At 47.6% G+C, this 19,718-nt stretch overlaps 1 protein-coding gene and 1 pseudogene across 6 annotated transcripts in view; both read left to right on the forward strand.

The window, feature by feature from the left end:
* RPH3A (rabphilin 3A) overlaps window positions 1-2,323 on the forward strand; it is a 275,247-nt gene extending 272,924 nt beyond the window's left edge. For all 6 annotated transcript variants that reach the window (XM_013970800.2, XM_018061158.1, XM_013970802.2 and 3 more), the window contains one exon: window positions 79-2,323. In XM_013970800.2, coding sequence (XP_013826254.2) covers window positions 79-209 — 131 coding nt within the window. In that variant the 3' untranslated portion in view covers window positions 210-2,323. The remainder of the gene's footprint in view (window positions 1-78) is intronic.
* On the forward strand, window positions 6,883-15,119 carry LOC108637853 (annotated as a pseudogene).

A 19,718-nucleotide genomic window follows, 5' to 3' on the forward strand; every position in this document is an offset into this window, starting at 1 on the left:
TCCCCCAACTAGACATTTGGGTCTAGAATGAGATTCCACTCCGACCACCTGCCCCTGTCTTCCCCTCTTGTCCTCCAGGAGGCTGCCAGTTGGGGATCTCGGCCAAGGGAGAGCGCTTAAAACACTGGTACGAGTGTCTGAAAAACAAGGACAAGAAGATTGAACGCTGGCACCAGCTACAGAACGAGAACCACGTGTCAAGCGATTAGGATGGTGCCCAGGTCCCCAGGTCCATGCCCCGACCTTGTGCCCCTCACCCCCACCCCGAGCCTGTCCCAGCTGCCCTGTGCATTCTCATCTCTCTTCTCGACACCTTCCGCACCCACCCCTCCTAGAGCCTGCCTTTGAGGTCTCCCCTGCACCGTGGACATTGCCACCAATAGCCTCCATTTTCCATGATGCTGTGATGCAGGCTCTGAATCTAGCCTGTCTCAGATCCCTCCAGGATGGAGCTGTAGGGATGAGGAGAGTTTCACAAGAAGGTTGTTCATTTAACAACCTCTCAGCCCTGGTGAATTACAGAGGCTCTTCATCATTTAGGACTGTTTTTAGATCCTCCTGGCCTTGGACACACCTAACATCCATTTGCCTATACTCTCAGCTGTCAGCAGAGCCAGACAAGGTCATGAGGATGAGCCCTGGGACAGAAATGGAGCATCCCAGCTCCCCGCGCCACCCCCCCCCCACCAACTTCTTCACATCATGCACTCAATTGCCACAAAACAGACCCCCATGTTTAAACTCTCCAGTGACTAGGAACACACTTCCCAGCTCTAGATGCATCAAGAAATGACCATGCAGAATACCCCAAGGGACTGGGTAGCCCCCTCTTTGAGGATGTTCACTATTTGCTTCCTAACAAAAACTAGCCCCCATTCTGTACCACCCCTCTCCCACTTCTCCTCCTTCCTTTTGCCTGATGCCACATTCATCTTTTTCTTCTCACCCCCTTATCTCTTCTCTCCACCCCCACCTCTCGCCCCTTCTTCTTTCCCCTTCTCTGAGGGGATAGAATAGCAAAAGCAAAAACATATATCTTAACACAGGCTCACCTCCTCGCCTCCTCTCACCAGCCTAACGAGCAAATGCTGAGAAACCGGCAAAATCCTGAATTACCACGTAGGTCCCTGCTTCTGTAACCACTTCTCCCCTTGGCAGAGCTGGGTGTACTTGGACCTTGGGCCGCTTGCTAGCACTGCTCTGGGAGCATGGCAGCATCCAGCAAGCTGTGTAGATGCTCCGCTCAGAGGGCCTTTCTCAGCCCCTGACCTCCCCAAGTGGGCGCAGAAGGTGTTCAAACCAGAGCCCTGGTTTCCAGGGGACCTCTCCATAGAAGCCACCAGTCTCTTTCCTTTGCTCCTAGTTAAATGAACACATGACCCATTCCCCTCACTCTGTCTCTCTCTCTTTCTCTCTCTCTGACTGTCTGTATCCTGCCTCTAACTCAGAATCATCTCTGGTCTCTCTGTGTCTCTCTGTCTCTTTATCTCTTGCACTCTGTTCATTGTGTTGGGAGAATAAAACACCATCGTGCACATAAAACATTAGAAAGTGACAGATCCTGACACCAAAGGCTTTTGTTCCATTCTGGATTGTTCAGTTGTCCTAAAAATTTTTTTAATTGTTTTAAAGGAGGAAAAGGCAATGAGGCCAAACTTTATAAGATTTGAGTCCAGGTCATCTCCAGTGCCCTGCAAGAAAGGTTGGATTTTTTCCCCAATTTCCAGTAAGTCTTCCTCCATGAAAATCACCCCATTCTCTCCAAAACACCACCATTATCTACAGAAGTAGCCAAATGGACACTAAACTCTCACTGTCTCCAAACGCACACCTGTTAACCTTCCATGCAGGGGCTCCCACCCCTAGCTCCCCTGACAAGTCATTGGAAGGCATCGATTTCTTGCCTTGAATAAGCATTTTCTAGATGCCAGGCACCTCGCCTTCTCTATAGTGGCCAGCAGCTTCCTGGCTGCCATCTTCCCCACTGACCCTCCCTCTCCCCAGGGACCCCCTTGGTGCCCATTCTCAGCCCACCTCCTTCTCATGGTTTGCCCTTAGGAGAAAGCACTCTGGCTGTGTCGCCCAGGCCTAACGCTGGCATCGGCGCTGGACTCAGCATGCAGCTAGCTCACAGTGCCTCGGCCCAGGCGCGCCCCCTCCCTGACAGATGCAAGCACCTCCCTGCCTAGAACATACACACACACACACGCGCGCACACACATACACACACACACACACACACGCCCTCTGGTGCATGCAGAACCACCCATCGCCTTTCTTTGTGATGATGTAGCCAAAAATAAAGTAGGAATATCCAGGAAAACCGGTGGCCTGGGTTTTTGTCCTCTCTGGTTTTTGGAAGCTTTCTCTTCCTGCCGACATGTATGATGCCTACTTGGATAGTCAGTATTTAATGAGCATCTGCTGTGTTGCAGCCACTGGGGTCACAGCAGTGAACAGGCAGATGTGGTCCCCGAGCCCGTGAAGTGTGCTTCCTGGTGGATTTCATCTTGGAAAGGTAGACTCCAGCCAGCTTGGCTGAGCTCACACCCTCCTGGAAGAATGCTGTTTGCTGGTGTCCACTCAATAAGAAGGGGACATCCTCCTCTTCTTCTGCCTAGCCCAGCCTTGGGGAAAAACCCCTAGTGGTTGTGGAATCAGATAATGTCAAGGCTGAAAGAGACCATAGAGTTGAGCCGGAGTCTAGTTCCATGAGCTCACTTATCTGGCAGATGAATAATCCAAAGTCCGGAGAAGGGAATGGCACACCCAGTGTCTCATGGCTGCGATGCCAGGACAGGAGCTAGATCAGTGAACTCCGTGCGCACTGCTCTAAACGCACCAATCCAAAAAGGCAACTCACCAAACACCTCCTTTGTATTCTAGCACTTTCCATCCTGCGGCGAGCCTTTTCAGAGAGGATCCCTTACTTGAGATTCTCAATGGTCCTGAATGTGAGCTAGTAAGTAAACTAACTTTTCAGAAGGATTTGGAAACTCCCTGTAAGTGAAATTTTTCAGCTTACACCAAAAGTGCTTAAGCAACTCACCAGGAAGGTTGGTTACCTCTCAGAAGGAGCTGGCAATTCCATCCAAGGGTAACTTCTCTTCATGCCAAGTTTGAGGCAGTTTCCTTTTCTCATCCCCCAAAGGGTGGTTTTCAAGGTTGGAGACAGAAGCTGGCATATTAGAATCATCTGGGGAGATTCTTTTTTTTTTTTTTCTTCAAACTACTGTGTTTGCCCTGTCACCTTCTCTGCTCCCTTCAGATTCTGCTACACCCTGGGGACGGGAGGTATATTTGAAAACGTTTCCTGGTTGATGGCCTGGTCTTCCCACCTCTATCATGATTTTGCAAACCTCTGCCCTAAAAGTCCATCATTTTGCCTCCAATCCCATCAGCTGCCACCAGGTGGAGAGAGGTGCCCGATAGGGCCACAGAGCTTTCTCGGAATGGCAGGAGACCCGAGTTACCACTCTCTTTCCTGTGCTCATGGTGTACCACTGGACACTACTTCTGAGAGAGACTGAGGGCAGGAGGAGAAGGGGACGATAGAGGAGGAGATGGTTGGATGGCATCACCGACTCAATAGACTTGAGTTTGAGCAAGCTCCACTTTCCTGATGGACAGGGAAGCCTGGCATGCTGCAGTCCATGGGGTCGTGAAGAGTCAGACATGACTGTGTGAACTGACTCACTTCCCACAGAACCTATGAGCAGCATCTGTGTCCTGCTCAACACAGCACTCTACACCCAGCATCCACCATCGGTCAGTCCTGAGCAGCTGAAAGAAGAAGCCTAATTTCCACCTCTAAAATGGTTCATCTCCTTACCTGGGCGTGGGGACATCCTTAATGGGCTGAGATGAATACACGCAAGGAAAGTTGTCATATATATCAGTACACTTAACTTGGCTAATTTTCTTTTTCCCCACTGAAACCAAATATATCATAAGAGGGGATGCTGTGTCCTGAAAATCACCTGACCAGGAAAGTACACCAGCTATTTAATCTTCTCAGTGTGACATTCAGATCCTGACTGTCACTTCCTAGCTGTGGAACCTAAACTCTCTGAGTCTCAGTTTCCTCATCTGGAAAATGGGGACAATAATAAAGACCTCAAATAGGTGAGACCAAGTTGTCAAGGTCTGATCTCCCCTCTGGGTTGACAAAGGTGAAGGTCAAGGGGCTGGTGGCTCCTGGTGAAAGCTGGGCACAAGCCAAGTGGGTTAAACACCCACGGCTCTGAAACACCCTGGGCTGGCCCCACCTCAGCTCAATCAAACTTGCCAGGGGCCTTGCCTGATAAGGTTAATTAATAATAATACAAGCACCATGGAAACAGAAATGGCTGTCCATGCACATAACAGGTATAATATTTTGCTTGGCTCTGGCCCAAGTTTGCTTCTTGAGCTTGAAGACCCTTCTATGGGTCTTCAATTCTGTAGGCAGGACATCAGAGCGTCCTGATTCTCTCACTTCGTTCCCCAGGCCCACAGATGTGCCTTCATTTCCCAGTCATTCGAAGAAGACCTAGACCATATCGCTGAAGGCAGACCCCCTGGCTGAAATCCTGTGTAATCTGTCTCATAAAACACATGAGAATGAGACATCTATGATTTCCTGCGCCTGTTTCTTTAAAGGAGACAAGAACATAAAAGCCACTTGCAAAGGCATAAGGGCCTAATTCTGGATTTTTCCAATTATGCCCTCAGCTCTTTCACAATTGTCTCACTCGTACTTAACTCTATGCGATGTTTTAGGGAACTTGGCTTTATTACATCTTGCCGAAGAATTCAGTGCTGGTTTTCTAAGGACAGATCTCTTTTGCATTAGGGGCATCACCGACTCAATAGATAGGAGTTTGAGCAAACTCCAGGAGATAGCGGAGGACAGGGAAGCCTGGCGTGCTGCAGTCCCTGGGGTTGCAAAGAGTCAGACATGACTTAGCGACTGAACAACAGCAAGGATTTGTTTACATATACTTTGTCAAAAGTATATATTTCATTAATATGTATAATTGCCCAAAAGTCATTTGGGAACAAACAGAATCTCTGATAAACATATATTCCAAATGGCTGTATAGAGTGTCACATAGATGGATACCCATCCCCTTTATGGTTCCAAATATCTTAGGCATGTCAATATGTTACACAGAAGAAGTGGGGAGTGTCAATTAATTGATGAACTGGTTAAGACAAGGGTGATTCGGAAAGGTAGCTAATTGTCACTTACAGACCGCTTCACCCAACAGCCAAATACACATGTCTCTCAAGCTCACATGGGACATTCACCAAGAAAGACCACTGTTGGGCCCACAGGATGCACCTTAACAGATTCAAAAGAATAGACAGCATAAAGTATAGAATTAAATAAGAAATGAGGAAAAGAAAAATACTTGGAGAATTCCAGCATCTGTGGAGATTAACTAACACATGGGTCCAAAAGTCTAAGAGACGTGGAAAAACTATTTTGCACTCAAGGAAAAGAAAAAAAAAAACCAAAACTCTCAAGATGCAATGAAAGCAGCACTTAGAGGAAAACTTTTAGCACTGAATGCATATATTAGAAGAGGAGAAACATCTAAACTCAGAGAGAGATGAGCTGGTGGAGCAAGAGGTGGAAACATTCTGGGGTGATTTCATAATTGGTGGAGATAAGACATGATTTTGGCAAAGTTATAAAATGTACAACATAGAGTGAACCATAGAGTAAACTTTGAGCTTTGTTTAATAATAACATGTCAATATCAGTTCATCTTACCACTCCAAAGTCAAGAATAGGGGAAATGATGGGGACATAAGTGAACTCTGTTCAGTTCAGTTCAGTCACTCAGTCGTGTCTGACTCTGCAATCCCATGAACCGCAGCACACCAGGCCTCCCTGTCCATCACCAACTCCTGGAGTTTACCCAAACTCATGTCCATTGAGTTGGTAATGCCACCCAACCATCTCATCCTCTGTCGTCCCCTTCTCCTCCTGCCTTCAATCTTTCCCAACATCAGGGTCTGTTCAAATGAGTCAGCTCTTTGCATCAGGTGGCCAAAATATTGGAGTTTCAGCTTCAAGTGAACTCTGTACTTATACTCAATTTTTCTGTAAACCTGAAGCTCCTTTAGGAAATAAAGTCTATTAATCAAAAGGGGGAGGAAGTACAGGACAACATCATTTAGAAAAAAGAGACACATGGTTGTCCGTTAAGCTGGGGCGAGGGGGGATATATATATATATATATATATATGAAAAGATCTATACCAGAATGCTTATAGATGTAGTTCTTGAGGTTTGGGATCCTAGATGGTCTTTACACTCTCTTATTTTCCTGGCATTTTTCTTTTTGAAATATGCAGGTAGTGCTGTAAAGATCACAGGAGACTATAAAACAGTTTGGTAAAAAAAAAAAAAAAAAAAAAGTTTGGTAGGCAACCAAAAAAGACAGAGGAAATCTCCCAAAATGTTTTTACCTATAATTTCTCTTGAGTGAGGTACTAACCTGGGTTAAAAAAGGAACATTTTCAGAATAGTCTCAAGAAAGGCCTAATGCTCTAGGGCAGGGGTCCCAGCCAGGCCACACAACAGGAAGCAATTGGCTGGCGAGCAAGCAAAGCTTCATTGGGGCTCCCCATCACTCGCATTGCTGCCTGAACCCCCTGCAAGAATTCATTTATCTTCTTCTAAGAAACCAGTCCCTGGTGCCAAAAAGGTTGGGGACTGCTGTCTAGGGGGCTGGTTAAAAACAAAAAGTCTCAGAAAACAAGAGACAAAGGTCAGGATCAAAGAGACGCTTAATTTCTTCAATGCAAAGAACAAGGGTATGGCTCCTCCCTTCTAAAGAGATGATAGCCCAGATTCTGGCAAGGCTCCGCCTTTCCAAGGAAATGAAACTCATGGCAGCCTAGTCCCAGGCAGCAGAAAAGACAGCAGCTAACAGGTTTCAGCTACTAGTTCTGCCTGCCTCCAGTGGTTCTCCTGCCCCTTCCTGCTTGAGCATCATGAAGAAACTCAGAAGAACCCAAGCCAACAAACTGGACGTGTTCATCAAAGACCACCTCCTGCCACACAAGGAGTTTCGAAGGCAGGTCAATAAAGCCATTGACATCATCTGCACTTTCCTGAAGGAGACATGCTTCCAAGAGGCCGCCCACCCTGTTCGGGTGTTCAAAGTTGTGAAGGTGAGTCTAGAACTGCCTGGCTAGGGAGAAGCAGGGCTGGTCAGCAAGCATTTCCACAGAGACAGACAGAGAGCAAGAGGTTAAGGTCTCTAGGGCTGGTGGTTTCTGATTTATCCATGCCAAAACTATAACCACACTTGTGAAAATAGCTTCTGGGGAGAGGGCATCCAACTGTAAGTTTTAAACAAATGCCCTGGGAAGTGTATAAACCACCTAGATCACGAATCTAGGCAATCTGAATCCTGGCAGTATCTACAGTCCACTAATCTTTGACCAGGCTGGGGTCTCACCATTTCTGCAGAGTCCTGAGCTGGTTAAGAGTATAGGTTTTGAAAGCAGATAGCACCTGCTGGCTGTGAGGTCTTGGGCAAGTCACTTAACCTCTCTGTGCCTCAGTTTCCTTATCCAGAATTTTCAGCAGATCAAGTAAAGTCAGCCGTGGGCCAGTTTATAGTATTAATCACATAAGGTCATAAATTACAAGACGTAAAGAACACAGACTTTAGAAAAAGACAACCAGGGTGTGAACTGCATCTCTGTCACCTACTAGCTGTGCAACTTGACTGATAGATGATCTCTCTCAGCATCTGTTTCGCCATCCAGAAGATGACAACAGATAATAACAGTAGCTAGATCCCAGAGTTCTTGTGAGCATTCTAGGAGTTACAGCCGCTGATGCCTTCAGAGCAGTGGCTACTACTCAAAATGTTAGTGATTGTTCTCAGCATTTTATTTAGGGAGGCTCTTCTCAAATGATAAATGTCAGTTCTCATTCTCATCGCCTGTTTTAGGGCGGCTCCTCAGGCAAAGGCACGACCCTCAAGGACCTCTCAGATGCTGACCTCGTCGTCTTCCTCACCAATCTCACAAGTTTTCAGGAGAACTTTAAGCACTGAGTAAGATTCATCAAGGAAATTAGGAGACAGTTGGAAGCCTGTCAAAGAAAGAAAATGTTTGGAGTGGAGTTTGAGGTCCAGAAGCGGCGAAAGAGGAAGTCACGTGCTCTCAGCTTCGTGCTCAGGTCCCCTTGGTTCTGCCAGGGGGTCAAGTTTGATGTCCTGCCCGCCTTTGATGCCCTGGCTAAGCACTCCCAGTCACAAGGTATTTCAGTCTTTATCCTAGGTCAGGGATTCTTTCTTTCTTTCTTTCTTTTTTTCATGATTTTGAGCAGAAATCTCCCTCAGTTCAAGAGCCTTTTAAAACATCCCGTCAACACGGGGAGATCTTAGTATCTCTCTCAGAGCAAGATAATTAGGGTCATACTCAGCCACCATGACAATATTAAACAGCAAATTGGTAGAAATTCCGGGTAAGATGTTTCTTATAGCCAGGCTTACTAGTTCTACTTATGCCAAAGTGTGTGAATCTTACCTTACCAAAAATGAGGAAGTTACACATGAAACAGATCACCAACAAGGATTTACTGAGTAGCATAGGGAACTATTGGAAAAGGACATGGCAACCCACTCCAGTATTCTTGCCCGGAAAATCCCATGGATGGAGTTGCCTGGTAGGCTAGTCCATGGGGTCACAGAGACTTGAACATGACTGAGTGACTTCATTTTCAAAAGGGAACTATGTTCAGTATCTTATAGTATATCTTATCTATTTATAACTGAATCACATTGCTGGACACCTGAAACCAACACAATGTTGTAAATAAATTAACTTCAATAAAATATTAATAGATAAGTGAAAGTTTTAGTCGCTCAGCTGTGTCCAACTCTTTGTGACCCCATGGACTGTAGCCCACCAGGCTCCTCTGTCCTTGGGATTCTCCAGGCAAGGATACTAGACTGGATTGCTGTTCCCTTCTCCAGGGGATCTTCCTCACCCAGGGATCGAACCTCGGTCTCCTGCATTGCAGGCAGATTCTTTACCATCTGAGCCACCAGGGAAGCCCAAGAATAGATAAATCCCATCCCCCAAAATGAAGCAGCATAGATCTGATGTAAGCTCAGAATGTTAATTTCATCTATTTTTCAAAGCATGAGGAACCTCAGCAAACTTATGCTGAGCATTAGCGTCTATAGACAATCTGCAGGATCACTGGGACCGGGAGCAATACATCTCTGAGGCTCAGCTTCCACTGTGCACCTTGGGAGGCACAAGGCCTATTCCATGGCCTAAATGAGACAGACAGGGAACCTCTCTCCTGGAGCCTGACCATGTGAACACCAGGAATGAGATGATAACTCATTCTGACAAAACCTGAATATGGGGATCCAAAAGAGAGAGGTGGGCGTCAGAGGACTTTCACAGACAGGGCAACAAGGGAGGTGACCTCTGACCTGAAGCATGCAGGATGAGAAGAGGCCAAGCACTCAAAGATTTGGGGGTTCCAGAGGAGGAAACAGCAAGTGCGCAGACAGGAATGAAGGTGGCATATTGGGAGAAGTGAAGCAACCAGGGGAGTCAGCGGCAAAGGGATTGAGGCAGGAGGGAAGACGAAGGAGGAGACAGGTCTCACCATCCGCGTGGGCCACTGTGAGGACTTGGGATTTTATCCAGAGGTCCTGGGAAGCAAGAAGTGGAAGGATCAGGTTTAAAGGGCTCTATATGGGCTGTGGAGGATCCAGGGAGGAGGGTGCCACCACCTCTGCTGAGTCCAGGTGAGAGACGATGGGTGACGGTGGTAGAGACGGGAGAAGGGAGGACGGGGATGGACCTCAGGCCTCCTGGCTCTGGGCCTGCTGACCTCCCCACTGCCCCCCACGGCCAGTGAGCTTGTTGTCTAGAGAAGAGAAGAGCTGATGCCTTAAAGTTCTGTATGCCGCCTCCATAGGTCAGGTGAGTGAAGATTACAAACCTGACCCTCAAATCTACGTCCAGCTCATCCAAGAGTGCGAGAAACTAAGGAGAGAGAGCGAGTTCTCCCCCTGCTTCACGGAGCTGCAGACAGCCTTCCTGAAGGAGCGTCCGGCCAAGCTGAAGAGCCTCATCCGCCTGGTGAAGCACTGGTACCAACTGGTATGGCCGGTCCCATCTGGGCAGAGAGCCGAGGAGGAGGAGGAGGAGGAGGAGGAGGAGGGAGAGAGTGAGGCCGGAGAGGAGGGAGGGGTGAGAGGAGGGAGGGAAGGAGCAGGGAGAGGTGAGGGGAGGAGAAGAAAGAGGAGAGGAGGGAGGAGGGGAGGAATCAGAAAGGATGCGGGAGGCAGGAGGGAGCCGGACAGAGACGGACGGAGAGGAGGGAAGGGCGTGGAGGAGGGGAGAGGGCAGGAACAAGAAAGAAAGGATGAAAGGAAGAAGGTGGAGGTGTAGAGGTTGTAGGGAGGGGGAAAGGTTAGGGAGAAAAAAAGGTAGGGCCTGGGACGGCTGCCAGTGGACATCTCATTCTTCCTAGTCTTCCCATATCACGAAACGAGAGCTCCATCCTTCCGGCTACACTGGGCAGAACCGTGGGTCTTTATCTTTTTCACACACGTACCCACACACACACCCATCCAACCAGTCTGCAAGTGGCTTGGTCCTGTATCTAAAATAAACCCAGTATCATCAATGGCTACCATCTCGGTCACTTCCACTGACCCCCATACCCTCCCCACCACCGTACTCTCGGGAGGCTCACAGGATCTGCCCTCAAGCTCCCTGAACCCCTCTGCCTGCCCTCTCACCCCCGCTCCCAGGCTGTCTCTCCTCTCCATTAGTTCTCCAAGGAGGAAACTCTCCTCCAGCCTCAGGGCCTTTGCATGAGCTTATTAGTTTGGTTATTGTCTATCTCCCCACTAAAAATGGCCACAAAGGAAGGGATTTGTATTTTTTATTTATATATATTGTATAAATATACAATATAATATTGTATGTTTTATTCACTGCTGTTGCCGCAGAACCTAGAATAGTGCCTGGCACATGATAGGTGCTCGCTGGGTAATTATTCAATAAATTAATGAGTGCTAACCCCCTACTCGCCTCCTCCCAACCCACACTCTTTTGATGACTTCCTGACTGTCTGAATTAGGGCAAATGAAGTAACCTCTTGTGCTTCCCGTTTTGTCACTTGTGAAGAGTAACACGGCCCAGCAACACTAAATCATCGGCCATGACGCCGCGCGGATGGTTTGTTGGGTAATTTGCACATTTTAACATCAATTCCTCAAAGCCGGCATCACTCTGTCTTTCCACTTATGTTTGTCATCTTCAGTTTCTCTCATCAAAGTCTTATACACTGCAGGGTCTTTCACCTCGATGGTTACATTTATTCCTAGTTTAAAAAATTCTTTTTGATACAATTATAAATAGGATTGTTTTTAAAGGTCTCATTCCAATAGTCTGTTATTCACCTATAGAAGTACAACAGATTTCCATGTATTGTTTTTGTATCCTACAATATTTCTGCATTCAGTCTTTGATTGTCTTATGCCGGGGGCCAGCGTGAGGAACTCCGCCCATGGCAAAGGTCATGAGGAAGGAGGCTTGGCATACGCAAAGGCGGGATCAAGCCTCAGGAAACCCCCTGTTCCCGAGCATCTACCCCCAAAACCAGAGTCTGTTTTATGCTCTCACCTACACCTCTGACTTTACGGGGGCTCTCCCCCATAACCGTTTTTCTTGGAGAAGGAGTAAACGTGCAGCTTCAAGGCAATAAAAATTCTTGGGCATGACAAGAGTGTTTCACCTTACGGACTCCTCTGAAGGTTATCTAGCCCACCTGTATAGGTTCGTCCGGCCACATGTGATTGTTTACAGCCTCCCAACCTGAGAGGCATGAGATGTTTTAGACTTACTAAAGGCAAATTCTTTGGGGGAGTTAGAAATTATTAGTATAATGGGTTGGTTAGGAATTATATTGGTGAAGGGTTTTTCATTTGTTGTGTCAATAATTGCTGCTAATTCCCTGCTCTGGGTGGGACAAGGATGTCTCAGGTCAAACCTCTCTGCTGACAGACTAGCTTGTGTGACAGGATTATCCATACTCCTGCCACATGATTGTTTATTACCTCTCAACCATAAACAGCACAGAGAGTTTTGGAGTATTTTGAGAGTCTTAATTAGCATAGGGCTTTTTCTTCTTGTGGAGTCAATGATTGCCATATCCTTAGGCACCTGGGAATATATTAATCAATGTATTTGGAATATAGAAAAGGAAATACAGTAGTTTTTTATGTTAGCAATACTAGACTTTTTGAGTTAATGGATTTTCTCTTTTGTAATAGATCACTATACTTTGTTATAAATCACTGTGTCCTTGCTATGTAAAAATGTAACTTTATCATATCTTAAGACTAAATAGATCTTAAGGGGAGCATTGGTGAAAGGATTTTCATTTGTTGGGCTGATGTTTGCTGCTAAATCTCCATGTTCCCTACACTTATAATGAATATAACTAGCATATAGGAAGAAATAAGTATTAACCTTTAAGCATATAGGAGAAATAAGTATTAACCTTTAAGATTAATCATGTTAACCTTGGGTTAAATAAATTCCTTTCTTGATTGTAACTCACTACACCCTCACCCTATAGGAATGTAACTTTATTTGGAGGGTGGTGCCTGGTTTAATAAAAAACACCCTTGGAAGAAATAAGTTTTTTGGTTATCAGAAAGAAAGGACATAAAATGTCAGCAGGTCTCACTCATGGCCAGAAGATGATGTACCTTTTTTTTATACATTTATGTGAAGCACCTGATTTTGATAAAGGTCAGGACTGCTGACTCCCGCGTGATTCTGTATTCATCCCTATGTGTAACAAAAGGTATATAAGCAAACCCAAAAATAAAGAAATCGGATCAGTTTCCAGAAAGACTGATTCCCCCATGTCACTTCTTTCTTGCTCCCGTTTTTCTGGCTGAATTCCCATCTGGAGCATGGATGCTATTCCATGTAATCCAAGTTGTTCAGCCTCCTTTTCTCCACTAATCTTCCTACTACACTATCCATTTCTAATCTTTCTATATCTGTGATTAAATATGTATTTTTCCAAAGACGCCGACTCCCTCCCCACCTTCGAATCACCCTGGATCCACCGGGGCTGGACCCCGGCAGTCTTAAGTTTTTTGGTGGTGTCTTTTGGGTTTTCTATGTATAATATCATGTCATCTGGAAATAGCAATAGTATAACGTCCTCCTTTTTACTCTGGATGTATTTTGTTTCTTTTTCCTGCCTGCTTGCTATGGACAGACTTCTAATACTACATTGGATAAATGTGGGGAGAGAGGGCATATATGTCTTGTTCCCGATCTTAAAGTAAAAGCTTTGAGCCTTCACCACCGAGTGTGATATTAGCTGTGCACTGGTCATATAAGGCTTATATTGAGTTATGTTCTCTCCATACCCACATTGGAAAGAGTCTGTATCACATATGGCTGTTGAATTTTCTCAAATGTTTTTTCTGTGTCTGGGAAAATGGTCATATGCTTTTTATCCTTTATTTCCTTAATACAACTGTATCAATTGATTGATCTGTGATACTGAAGCATCCTTGCATCCCTGGAATATATCTAACTTGATCATACCGTATGACCTTATAATATATTGGAGAATTTACTTTGCTAGTATTTTGTGGAGGATTTTCCCATCTATGATCATCAGGCCTATTGTTTTCTTTCTTGTGCTGTATTTGTCTGGTTTTGCTATAAAAGGAGTTTGAAATCATCTCTTGATCCTCACGTTTTTGGAATAGTTTGAGAAGCATTGGCATTAACTCATTAAGTCTTCATACAAAAGCTGAAAAATTCATGTTTCTAATTTTTTTCCTCTTCTTAGTGTAAGAAGAGACATGGGAAAAAACTACCCTCACAGTATGCCCTGGAGTTGCTGACTATCTATGCCTGGGAGCAGGAAGGCTCAAAAACAAAATTCAGGACAGCTGAAGGATTTCGGACTGTTTTGGAGTTAGTCCTGAAGCATCAGGACCTCTGCATCTACTGGAAAAAGTATTATGACTTTGAAAACCATGTTATTAGACAATACCTGAGGAGACAACTTGAAAAACCCAGGTACTCTATCCTCACATGGCTTAGATCCCCATATAAATGAAGCTCTGATTACAGCTGTGGAACCCTGGAAATTTAGGAAGAGAAAGGGTTCCACATTTATTGATCATCAGCTATTGTCAAACATGCTGAGTGCTTTACTCTTACCATGCAATTTAAATAATAACCTGCAACTCTGTGAGGCTGGCACTGTGCCACAGTTAATCTGTGGCAGTTAACCCACAGATTAACTGAGGTTTGGTGAAAGAAGAGCTTGCTCAAACCTTTACAGAAAATGAGTGAAATAACTGAAATTTTACTGACATAACAATAGCTGCAGCAATAAAAACAATTGCTTCCAGGAAGTAAGAGCTTGCTATAAGACAAAAACACTGATAGAATCATGGAATCTTGGTTATTAAACCTGTCATGTATAGACCCCTTATTATGTTTCAGTTACTGTTGGGAGCATGTCAAGTACTTCTCTAGATCCTCATACAACATCCTTTGAGGTAGGGATTTTCAAATCTGCCCATTTCACACATGAGGATACTGAGGACTAGAGATTCAGGTGACCTGTCCAAAGAGACGGCAGTACTCAAGAGCAGAGGTGAGATTGAAACCAGGTCTCTCCAGGCCCAAATGCAAGCCTCCTTCACCTCGTGTTCAATGCCCACTGAAGGGCAGGGCACCCAGGTCACAAGCCAGGGAGAGGGGTCCATGGGGCCCTCCAGCTGCCCCCAGAAAGTCTACCCAGGCTGGTATTTTGCCCTGCTCTGAACACCCCAGACACAGCCCATGCACTCACCTGTCCTCTCTGACTGTTGTTTCCAGGCCTGTGATTCTGGACCCAGCTGACCCAACTGGAAATGTGGCTGGTGGAGATCCACAGAGGTGGCAGCTGCTGGCACAGGAGGTTACAATCTGGCTCAAGTATTCGTGCTGTAAGAACTTGGATGGGACGCCAGTGAGCACCTGGAACGTGCCGGTGAGAACGCCTGATTTCTTCATGTGACCTGATACTGATGGCATGTTGAGATAACAACTTCTAGAAATGCTACTTAGTCAAATGGAATTTCATCTTGGTCTTTGTATTCTTTCCTTGTGGTTACTAGAAAATGTGGAATTCCACCTAGTCTGCCCCAGAATGAATCCCTTGGTTAGACAGCAGGCTTACCAACTTACATTGTTACCCTGCCTTGGTACCCAAACCAGCGTGTCATTGACAAAAGTCCATTCCAGAAAAACTCCCATAAGGACACACAAAAGATCAAGATGTTCTTACCACCTGAGTCACTGGACACCTAAGTGGCTGGAAGACAGCCTTTGGCTTCTCCATATTGCTGTTCCTCCTTTGAGGCCTCCAGCATCCCTGTGACATGGGTTTTACTCTGATTCTCATAATAATACATTGAGACATGGCCAGTCACTCAGAGTCCCCTGGTGAGTAAGAGACGAGAGTGTGAAGTTGAACCCTGGTCATTCTTGCTGTGAAGCTCCTGCTCTTTGTCGCTGCTCTCAATGTGTCTTCATACACTGGATTTTTCTGTTCCCATTTGGAAGCCCATTATGGGCTTCCCTGGTGGCTCAGAGGTTAAAGCATCTGCCTGGATTGCGGGAGACCTGGGTTTGATACCTGGGTGAGGAATCCCCTGGAGAAGGAAATGGCAACACACTCCAGTATTCTTGCCTGGAGAATCCCATGGAGGGAGGAGCCTGGAGGGCTACAGTCCACGGGGTTGCAAAGAGTTGGACACGACTGAGTGACTTCACTTTCACTTTTCACTCTCATTTGGGGATCATGACAAGGAATCTAGCAGAGCCTCAGTGGAGGGAACATACTCGGCTGAGCATACCAGCTACTGCCCTCCGTGATCCATCTCCACTTTGACACCAAAGCCACGCTGCCTACCTGCAGCTCCCAGACAATGACCACGTGTGCCAGAGGCACTCAGGCAGCCCCATTCCTGAGAGTCAGGGGAAGCTCCGACATGGGACGTCGGCGAGAGGACTCTCCACGAACTTGCTGGACTCTGTCTTGACTGCAGAGCCAACCGTCCTTCCTTCTTGCCTTCACCCAGAGTCAGATTAGATCAGGGTTGTCAGCTTGCGCAGCTTCTATAAGATCCCTGGTCATTGTCTCTCACCTGGCTGTTTCCCCAAACAATCTCCCACATTTAATCTCACATTGGCATCTGCTCCTTAGAGTGACCCAGACCCACACAAGCACCTCCACCACCACCCTCAAGGTAGGTGTGGGCTCTTCAGCAAATGCTAGCTGTGATGATGACCCGAGGTACCATCCTGGTCATCCTCAGCCGTCACCTCTTCTCAGTCAATGTCACTGCCTCCGAGGTGGCTCCTAGATGAAGCCACCATCTCACCCTCTCCCCACCCCATCGCAGCCCTCATCCTGCTCCTTGGCTGGGGCTTCTGTGTTTATCCTTTCTACATTTGTGTTGTCAGATGCTTTGACATCTGGGCCCTGCTGATCCTGGAGAGACTGCCCTCCCAGGGTTGGCTGGTTCCTAGACACAGCCAGCAGCTCACCTGTTAGCCTTTCCCATGCAAACCTGTCGAGCATTTCCTCTCTGCTCCACTGCCCAGACTCAGAGCCAGTCTGAGCCACAACCCACCCTGCCCCACTCATGCTGGGACAAGGTACCAGGTGACTCAGGAAATGTGAGCAGGGATAACACCTGCTGGCTACTGCTAAAACAAGAAGCTGAAAACTCGTTGCATTCTCTCAGGGAGAACAAGTCACCCGGACCATCTTGGAATGTTCTGGTGAGAGGACTTTCCAGCACAGCTGGTGTGCTGGTGCAGACAGGGCCCGCCTGACACTTGGACTACAGTCTATCCAAGATCACCCTAAGTTGGTTGCCCAGAGCTGCTGTGACAAGTGCCACACACTGGTGGCTTAAAGCAACAAGAATGTATTCCGTCTCAGTTCTGGGGCTAGAAGCCCAAGATCAAGGCATCAGCAGGACCGTGCTCCCTCTGAAGGCTCCAAGGGAGAGTGCCTCCATGCCTCTTTCAGCCTCTGATGGTTGCAAGAAATCCTTGGCGTCTGGCAGCATCACCCCAGTCCCTGCCTCTGTTGTCACATGACCCTCTCTCGTGTCTTCACAGCATCTTCCCTCCATGCTTGTCTGTCTCTGCGTCTCTCTGCTCTTCTTATAAGGACCCTAGTCATACAGAATAAGGGGCCTACAGGAACGACCTCATCTCAACTCGATTCTTTTCACTGTTTGCTCACTGTCCGACTCTTTTGTGTCCCATGGACTAGCCCCCCCAGGCTCCTCTGTCCACAGGATTTCCTGGGCAAGAATACTGGAGTGGGTTGCTGTTTCTGGCTCCAGAGGATCGTCCTCACCCAAGGATCAAGCCAGCACCTCCTGCATTAGCAGGTGGATTCTTCACCACTGAACGACCAGGGGCGGCCCCTAAACTTGATTACCTCTTTGCAAAGACTCTGTTTCCAAATAAGGTCACATGAATAGAGCCCAGAGGTCGGGACTTCAGTGCCGGTTTTAGGAGGACGCAGTTCAGTCTGTACACACACCCTTAGGGGCCTTCCCTTCCATTAAAATGATGGTGAAGTGTAAAGTTGAACAAAGGAACGGGGGCATCTGCAAACGAGAGGTTAGTTTCTGCAAGAGAAGAGCAGGTGAAAAGGTGGAGACAGGTGAAATGGAGCAGAGCCCTGGAGACGTGGGTGGTGGCCCCCCTAGCAGATGCTGGATCAGGCCCTGAGCTCCCTTCACACACTGTGGGGGTGGGGGTGAGAGCGAGAAGGGAGGCTGGAGATGGGAGCTAATGATGAGGCCAGATGCATTGACTTCCCCTCTCCCCTCCCCCAAAGGAGAAGCACATCGATCCACACATTTCTGGTCATACCTGCAAGGTCGCATCTTCGCATAAGGTAGGCAGAGTCATAGAGCAGGACGCTGACTTTGGGGAGGCGTATCGCTGTTTCCCCCCCACCCCTCACCCGGAGCAAGAAGCAGACTGCCTCTTTAGACTGAGGCCTGAGCAAAACAGCAAAGAGAAGAGGCTCGGGTGAGCTGTCTTGAGCTGTGGTCCACAGGGCCATGCCATCTGACGTTTTCTACTGAAGAGGAGAGAACCACATTTCTGGGCGGGTGTCAGACCCCTTTACCCATGAGAATATGGTTTCCTTCCAGAAACGACCACGGGTGCGAGGGAATGAGCAGGTCCCACTCTCCATGACCCCCTTTGATTCGAGAGCAGGGAACTGCCCCCTTCAGAATGAGCACACAGCCCCTCTAACCCCAGGATATCCCTCTCTTCAACACACTTAGAGGGAACAACATCCCCTGCCGTGAAGGGTCGAATAGTGTCCCGGAAAATTCACGCCCCCCAGATCCTCAGCGTGTGACCTTTGGGAGCAGGGTCTTTGCAGGTATCATCAATTAAGGGGTCACCCTGGATCAGCGTGGGCTCTGAATCCAATGACTGGGTTATAAGAGGACACTCAGGGACAGACATAGAGGGGACGAGGTCACGTGACAACAGAGGCAGGGGTAGGCGTGATGCCGCCACGAGACAAGGAAGACTGCAGGACTGCCGGAAGCTGGAAGATGCGAGGACGGATTCTCCCCGGAGTCTTGGGAGAGAGCCCGGCCCCGCCCATGCTTTGATTTCAGGCGTTCAGTCTCCAGAACCGTGGTTTGTTACAGCAGCGCCTGGAAACCCAGTCCACCTGGGCACAGGGTGTTTAACAGAGGCTGATAGAACCTTGACAAAAGGAATGAGTGTGATCGTCAGGAGTCAGCAATACCCACAACCAATGGGAAAATAAGGAAGGGATATGGCAGTAGGAGAAGCAGTTCACAGGAGGTACTGGCAATTGGCAGACGGAGCCAGAACAGAAAGTGGAAACGAGAGAGTGATTCAGAGCCCGGGGCATCACAAACCTGTTTGGGAGAAGGAGCCAGATCCCTCCTAGGGGGTAAGGAGATGCAAGGAGGGGAGCTTTTGTTTCAGGCGGATCTTGGGTACCACCTGGAACTCTCAGGCACGCTCTTAGGGTATGTGATGTGAGAACTCAGATGACAAAGGTACCGGCAGGAGGGCTGGAGAGCAGGAGGGAGGGGTCGGTGGAACAGAGAAGGCAGGGGAGGACGCGGGATGGGGGATGGTGGCTGGCAGGGGCATCTCACAGCTGGCTCCTTCCACAGCCTACGCCACTCTACATAACCCCAGGCCATCTGCTAGATAAGTTCATCAAGGACTTTCTCCAGCCCAACCAGACTTTCCAAGACCAGATCAAGAAAGCTCTTAAAATCATCTATTCATTCCTTGAAGAAAATTGCTTTCGACAGTCAACTACAAAGAGTCAAGTTATCCAGGTGAGCCCTGGCCTTTTTCTTTGTTCTTGGCGGGGAATTAAGCAGTCCCTGGATCTCGGCAAGAGTTGTGACCACCGGAAATGTGCGGGAAAGAATGCAGGAGGGAAGCTGGGGAGAGCAGCGCCTGGGATCCCAGTACTCGGGGGTGGGGAGGGGGTTGCTGAGGCACTGCTTAAGTCACTCGTGATAGGCCCTGTGGCGGGGCACGTTGTGTGTCTCGCAGGGTCTTTATTCCCCCACCAGATACCGAACCCACGGCAT

Source organism: Capra hircus, chromosome 17 (genome assembly GCF_001704415.2).
Source record: "Capra hircus breed San Clemente chromosome 17, ASM170441v1, whole genome shotgun sequence".
Classification (NCBI taxonomy): Eukaryota; Metazoa; Chordata; class Mammalia; order Artiodactyla; family Bovidae; genus Capra; species Capra hircus.